Source organism: Vipera berus (genome assembly GCF_964194415.1).
Source record: "Vipera berus genome assembly, chromosome: 3".
NCBI lineage: Eukaryota > Metazoa > Chordata > Lepidosauria > Squamata > Viperidae > Vipera > Vipera berus.
In genome coordinates this window covers 168140354-168148187 of record NC_138204.1, presented here as the reverse complement: position 1 = coordinate 168148187, position 7834 = coordinate 168140354, and the positions used below count along the sequence as shown (strand labels likewise).

General features: G+C 46.5%; 1 protein-coding gene across 1 annotated transcript; it reads left to right on the top strand.

Annotated features, from left to right (window-relative positions):
• Positions 1-311: 311 nt before the first annotated feature.
• Positions 312-7584, top strand: ADCYAP1 (adenylate cyclase activating polypeptide 1; the record flags this gene model as incomplete). The annotated part of the gene is made up of 4 exons (XM_081322209.1): positions 312-427; positions 4607-4741; positions 5387-5482; positions 7295-7584. 4 exons carry the CDS (start codon positions 312-314, stop codon positions 7476-7478), a joined length of 531 nt encoding a protein of 176 aa, XP_081178335.1. The 3' UTR covers positions 7479-7584.
• Positions 7585-7834: the final 250 nt, after the last annotated feature.

Sequence of the window (7834 nt, the reverse complement as noted above, 5' to 3'; positions counted from 1 at the left end):
TGCAACAGCTCTGGAGGGCGCCAGGTTGGGGGCAGCTGAGCAGGATGAATGGCTCGTAAGTCAGGAAGCGGGGGGGGGGGGGAGGAATGGGGAAGGGAAAGGGGGAGGGAAAAGGCGCAATCCCAAAGGCAGCTTTCTCTGCGCCTGATGGGCCAAGCTTACGGAGCCTCTTTCTTAGCGGGCAAACCCTTGGAAAGGGACCAGGGCCCCCAGAAGTGCCCAATTGTGACAGCCGCTCTCCTTCCTTCCTTCCTTCCTTCCTTCCTTCCTTCCTTCCTTCCTTCCTTCCTTCCTTCCTTCCCAGAGTGGCGATGTGCAGCAAAGCATTTCTCGCCCTGCTGCTTTATGGGCTGATTATGCACTGCAGCGTCTACTGCTCACCTGCTGCCGCCGCTGCTGCTGCTGGACTTCAGTACCCCGCGCTGAGGTAAGTGCCCTATTCTTCCTTCCCCGCCCCCTAGCCAGAGTCCAGCCTTGGCTGTCGTCGCCTCCTTCGCGGCTCGGCCGTCTCGCTCGGAGCTGTCCAGGTTAGGGCTCGCGAGCTTAGTCCCCCATCCAAGACGCCTTCGCCACATCTGGCAAATAGGGTGGGCTAAGGTGGGCTGGAAAAAAATGAGATCGCAGAGGGGCCATCGCCGGGTTCTTTCTTTTGTATGGACCCTAGTGGTGGTCCACTTGGACTCTTAGTTTCAAAACAGGCCGCAATCCTCTAGTAGCGTGGGAGAACGGAATGTCCAAGAAAACGTGAGGTGACAGTATTTTGATTGGGGTGTATATATGTGTGTGTGTGTGTGTGTGTGTGAGAGAGAGAGAGAGAGAGAGAGAGAGAGGGAACAAGAAAACGCGCCTGCGTGCTTGAGTGCATATGCATGTATGTGTGTGCGTGCGTTTTGCTGAATTTATTGCTCAGTGGCAACTTCCATCTCTTACATCTTGCCCCAAATTGGCAAGATTTATTCTTCCTCTGGGTTTCTTCCAGAGCAATAATTTTGATTATCTAGTCTTTGGGACTAGACTTTGCTATCACAGTCTCTTGGGAATCCCTGACTGAAACACAAAGTCAGTGGTTTCCCCTTTTCAAATTAGTATCCTAAATAATCCTAGAATAGTACTCTCTAGGTGGATCACAATGGATAAAACACCTTTGTAAGTGATATTTACATATCTTTGAGCTTATCTCCAGCATAAAGAAAAATGTAGAAATTCTTATTAATGCTAAGCATTAATGATGGCCATGCTTACTCAGAAGCAAGAGCCAGTTATACCAATGGAATTTATTTCTAAATATGAGTATGTACATAATTTTCCAGAAGTTAGATTAAAACGTTTAATAAATATTGCTCTTAGATCAATTGTTATCTAGCAGCCTTACAACGAAACTCTGTAAATATTTATGTAGATTCCAGGATAAAATTATACATGTGTACACTAGAACTCTATTTATTTTTGATCTGGAATTTGGTTGCCCATAGCCTATTATCTGGCAGGCATTAAAGAAGTTACTAGAGGAAGGTATTTGGCTGCAGTTAAAACACTGCATCATATCGAATGTACAATGAAATTATTCCTTTTGTACATGATAGATTTTCAGAGAATTGCCAGACCATTTGATTTACCTGATAAATGCCAGTTTATTTCAGTAGGTGCCTGTAAATTGGCTAATTTGAAAGAGGATTGATCCCGGTTAGTAATTGAATGGGAGACCACTAGAACATCCCAGGGATGTAAATTAGCATGGGAAGCTGGAAACCCGTCTTGGAAGAAAGCAGTAGCAAAACATTTCTGTAACTGGTAATAAAACTGCAGGAGCTGAGATAGACCCACTGGTGTCTTAATTTTGTAGCAGCCCTCCCCCTTTTTAATTCTATGAAATTTAAATTAACTGAAGTGTAGTCCAGACTAAAGTCAAGCAAGAGAAGGTGTAGGGCCAATTTTTTACCCCCCAAACGGCAGCATTGGTTGGCTAATGCTTTCTGTCTGCTGAATTTCTTCTAAGACTTGAAAAGTTGGCTAATACAGATTTTCAGAATGGGGCTATCCGATCCCCAATGATTTTCAGTTCAGGAGGCACTTGGTTTCTTACCTCATTTCCTGTCATTGTAAGGAAATGTAGGAAGACTGTTAGACTCCTCCTTCCCTCTAGGCGTGTCAGTTATTTTTCTCATGTAATTTATTTCTGGAATTCCTAGAAAAACCCCCAAAAGGTTTACACCAAAAGATTGCATGTCTACATGCCTTAGCAGAACATGATTCTCCTATAATAATATCTAGTAGGACTGTTTTTAACTACCTCCTTCAAGTCACTTTCTTATGCCCAAAATTTAAACATATTCGTTTAGCAATAAATTCCGAATCAATCAAACAATTCTTTAAAATAAATTCACAACAGTCTATTGAATAAGACAAACTACTTATTAGTTTGAAGATTTAATACCATTAATTTCAAACTCCAGTTGGTTTGCCAGACTGGTCCCAAAGATGCAAAGAAGGATTTAGTATGGGAATCTAGTTATTGTTATGCGCCAGGAGATTTATTTCACAATCCACACAAGGGTGTCAATAAAGGATGACTGTTGTGGTATCCCCCTTTCACTTCTTAATCTCAAAGGTTTGGTGACTTTGAAGGATAGGAGAGAACCAAAGTAGTATGTGACTGAAAAAATAAAGCAGGGACTAGAGGACCGCTAATAAGATGTGTACAAATTTCTGGCACAAAATAAAAAAAGAAATCGCTATTTGGCTGAATAACGCCTCCTTATTCAAGGGCAGTCTACATTAATTGCCAGCTAAAGCCCAAATGAATCAAATTAAGGCTTGGCAAGGAGGGGTATGCAGACTAGTTGGAACATTTCGAAAAATCTGCCAAAGCTACTTGAGGGAAATCAGTTTTAGTCGAGGAAAGCCGTCCTGAGGGCTGCTTCTCGAGGGGAAAAAGCTCCCGCGCTTTGCCTCCTCCCCGCACTGAGAGCTGCGAAGCCCTTTAGGGAAGCTTTAGGAAGTTCAAGACACTGTTGGATTCTAGTCCAGACGAATTGGGAGGCGCGTAGGCGCGGGGAGAGGGAGGGGGAGGTTGGGTTTTCCCCCCCCTTCCACCAATCCTGGAGACAAAAACAGGCTTTCCCTCCCACGGGAACGGGGGACTGCGGCGCACTCTTGGCAGTCGCAGAAAGAGCGGCCGAAAATCGCAAATTGCGCTGCTGCGCAGACTCCGAGATTGTCCTGAAACGAACCAGCTTTGTCCACACCCACCCGTTCTCGGGACGATTATCCGCACTTGTCCTTCCCTCTCCCCGAATCCCACCTGTATGGGATGGAAGGGGGGGGTGGCATTGGAAAGCAGCAGCCTGAACTGGGTGAGAGACATTCCTTCCCTTCTTGGCTCAGAGGGCGCCGGCAGCCTTCAAACGCCTGAATTAGCAGCCACGAAACACTTGAGGAGCATCTATTATTGATCGCTCCTGCCAGACCTCGGCCGACGAAAATAACTGCCGGAGATGCACAATGACCTAAAAGCAGAGAAACGGCGGAGGGAACAGGAGGCGGGGTGGTGGTGGTGGTGGAGGGGGAGGAAGGGAAGGCTACAAGGAGGGGAAGTGTGGGGGAAGAAAAGGGTCCTCTGTGTGTGGGTGTGGGTGTGTATGCATTCAAGGGGGGGGGGTGAATACAGTGGGAAGGAAGGAAGCTCTACAACGGTAGCGAAGGCAGCTCTCTTGGATCCCCCAGGCAACGATTTCAGTGTTGGGGCACTGCGTCTGTCAACTGCGCCTCGCCAAGAAACGCGCAGAAGCGCCCGGGAGAGTTTCGTTGCCGTAGGAGGCTGGTGGGCGAAAGGGAAAAACCTTGTTTCTCCAGAAAGTGCAAGTCGGCCGGGAGCAGCCGCTCTATCTTGCATTTCTTTGTTCCGTGGCAAGCTTTGGTGTTCCAGGCCAAGCCGATAGCGCCCCAGTCTCCGTTGCCCTTCCAGTTCAGGACTAGTGCCCAAGGCCCCGTTTCTTCCTTTTTTGGGTTTCCATTGTCCCGGGGGACTAAGAAACACACCCGCAGGTTAGGGGAAGGCAATGCGGGTCAGTTGGCATCTGGGTCAGGAGAGAAGTCGGGCGATTTTGGACTTGAGAAAAAAACCCCAGTCCTTACCGCATTGGTCTCTCAGATCCGCCTTTGTCCCTTTGCAAAACGGGTCTGTTGGCAGACTAAAAGGGGAAGGGCGAGCCAAAGCGCTAGCCCAGGGGAGGCGCTTGCTCAGACTTGGGCTGAGTTTTTTTTTTATCTTTCTACTCCGGGCCTTCTTCCCAAAAGATTGGCAATCGTCCCAGAGTTAGCTGGGCAACCGGTTCCAAATTTCCAGCTTGTGTAGGGAACTGTCGTTTCTCTCATTTGAGGTTGTCGGGATGGGCAGCGGGGCTTTTGCAGCAGCAGCAGCAGCAGGTGTGTAACAGGGTTGATGGTGCCTTTCTCTCTTTCCGGGAAATACCCCTCTTAATCAGGCAGAGGTGGCGGGTGGGCGCCCATCTGCTTACCGACTCCCATCCGTCCCCTTCCCAAATTGCCCCTCCGATGCATCCCCACAAATTAAGGCAAAGCTTGTGCATCTGTTCTCCTTCAGTAGGCTGGAAGATGAAATGTACGACGAAGAGGGCAACACTCTTTCGGACTATGCCTTTGACAGCGAACCCCTCAGTATAGCCGACCCTTCCTCCATGCTGGACGACATGTATACTTTGTATTACCCGCCGGACAAAAGGTGATTTAATGTTGCATTTATATATTTTGAATGATGCTGCTGCAAGCAGAGCGCCCGGGAGCAGTCGTCCAGGGCTGGTGGTGGCGCTTACATCCCAGCCCACATCTGTGGGTGTGGCGGGCGGGTTTCCCTTGCGCTTCTGAGCTTTGTCTTGGAGGAGGAGGAGGAGGAGGAGGAAAGAGAGAGCCAAATCAACGGCGTCCCTCTGGAAGAGTCCAGAGGCAGCCCGGACGAACAAATAATGGGAAAGGGTGGTCAATACAGTAAGGCAGACGAAATCAGACTTACCGCTTGTTCCCCCACCCTGGAAAAACGAGAATCGGGAGTCGGCAGCCATCAGCCTACTTCGTCCAGCCTTTGAAGTCGACGGGGTGGGGGAAGGGGGGGGGGAGGCAGCTGGTCTTGACAGCCAGACGCCGTTGCCAAGATAGGCGCGACCCGGTCTCCCTGGGGGATACCAAGGAGAAGGGGCCAGGCTGATGCCGGTGTCCCCCCCCCCCAGGTCTTTCCCTGCTCCTCGATGGCCTATCGGCTTGCAGACGGGGGAGGGGGGGATGTTTATGTTGTCCATGGGAATGGGGTAATCAGGACCCCTTGTTGCTTTTTTTTGCTTTAATCTGTGCTCTTTCCACTTTACTCTTTCAGGCATGCAGATGGGATACTTAATAAAGCCTACAGAAAAGTGCTGGGCCAGTTATCTGCAAGGAAGTATCTGCATTCTCTGATGGCCAAGCGGGTGGGGTAAGATGTTATCTCTTATCTGCAGATTCTTGTTCGTTTGTGCTTGTGTTACGAGGCAAAACAATCTGCTTTTAAAGAAATAAGGCTTAATGACAACTCCACCCTCAGGACTGCTAAATGTATTAAACAGCCATAATATATTATTTAGATGCTCAGCAGTAGGTCTCTCCCTCTCTCTTCCTCCTCAAGATCATGTGTTTGCTTTAAGCAAAATGGACTTTCTTTCCACTGAGCATGTGCTTGAATCTCTTGCAGTCCCATGTCTTTGATGGAAGAAATGAAAAATGCCTTTTGCATCAGAGTACTTAACCTACGCACTACACATATTCTTTCATTCATACAAATGAATTTCTCATCTGACTTGCCAGCTTAAGCTGGCCTGTGGTCCAATAGCTTGATTCATCCTGGATGCTGCTGTGCCATGTGCAAGACTTGGACTGTAGGGTTGCAATCCTAAATGTATTTTTATGGAAATAAATTTCCTTCATTTGATCTCAGTGGAACCTCTTTCTGGTCAAGGAGTATTGATTTGAATGCAAAAGTCAGGTCCTTTGTATAATATTGCTCCCTTGGCCAATCATCTCCTTTTTCCTCCCCCCCCCCAAAGTCTGGATGCAAAATTCAGAACAATATTTAACACCCTTGGGGTACCAATCTGAATATCCTTAGTGTGCAATTTATTGTTTGTGTATTCTGGAGGGGTCATTAAAATCAGTTGGACTAAGTTCTCTGATTTGCAATTCTGAATTGTTCCATTATTATTCCTAAACGCTGTTTAATATGATACTGTTGGTATCACCCTTCAGCATGAAAAGCTCAGCTGATAAAACAGCCTCAGTTACTGCACACTTCAGTCCTTTAGGGATGCTGCCCCTGCTGCCCCAGCCTGCTCTGTGATGAATCAATGCTAAAGGTCTCTGTCTCAGAGGAAAGTCACATTTCCATTGATCCAGGTATAGAGTTACCACGGACTTTGTGGCATGAAAATTAAATGGGCTGGACAAGAGAAGGACTTGGGAACACTACCTCCCAGTCTTAGTGGCTTGAAATCAAATCTCCCAGGCTGATAGCAGCCCAGCATGCTCATATGTGTCACTGTACCTATCAGCAGAAGGCAACATCTTAATGAAGGGAAGAATGGATTACACAATTTATTCATGAATAATGCAGAACCTGACGAGCTGGTCTCCCGACTGTCGGCTTGCATTGTGATCAGTCTTCAACTTCCGCAGTCTGTTCAGAGGAATCCTTTGTCTCCTCCTCAAGGAAGAGCATACCATGATTCCCCTTTGCTTCCACCCCACAGCCTACGTGTTGCTTTAGCTGTTCATCAACCAAGCACATAAAGAAGAACAAAAACATTCCAATTCCCACCTAGCCCAAATTTTTTGGGATATGTTTGAGTGAAGACAAATAATGATTGGAAAATCTGTAGGTTATTAAAAACAAAAAAAGGAATGGGCGTGATTAAGGCAAGACATTTGGTCCGGAAGAAAAAAAAGGGAGTGATGATCTTCAGCATTGCCACCTAAAATGCAAAGTAAGCAGGCTTATTAAAGGTTAAAAGGATCTTGCTAATAAAAGAAACAGAATTCAAGAAACTGCTTATACACACAGGTGTGAAAAGTCCCTTTCCAAAGCCCAGCTACTGGGATCTCAGTCTGCTATTTTTAGTGACTATCAGGGGTTTCCATTGGGTACATTTTAATTCCTTCTTCCTTGCTCTCCCCAGAGATTTTCCTTCTGCTTCTGCTGTCTGTAGATCCCAATGTTGCACCAACTATGGTTTGCTTTTCTTTCTTTGCCTTGCAGTGGGGCCAGCAGCCTGGAGGACGACTCAGAACCCCTTTCCAAAAGGCACTCTGACGGCATATTCACAGATAGCTACAGCCGCTACCGAAAACAAATGGCTGTCAAGAAATACTTGGCAGCAGTCCTGGGTAAAAGGTATAAACAAAGAGTTAAAAACAAAGGACGGCGAGTAGCTTATTTGTAGCGATGAGCTCCCAACCACTCCTGTGTACACAAGAGTCCCCCCTGGGGAAAAAAAATTCTGAGAGAGGACCCACCCCTCCCCCAAAGTCATTTCCAAACTGACTGATCAATCATCACTCTCCTATGTTATCTAAACATGTATTTATGTATGAAGTAAAGCCATTAAATGACTATTTTGATAATAATATTGTTTTTCTTTTGTACAAAAAATTAAGAGTAAGCACTAGAGAAAGGCACAGATCTACTTTGTAGACCAACCCTTTAAATAAATAGATATAAAATAATCAAAAAATATTGGATAAGAATGCATTAGTGATAGAGCTTTCCCCTACCAGATTCCCTTCAAATGTGCTTGAT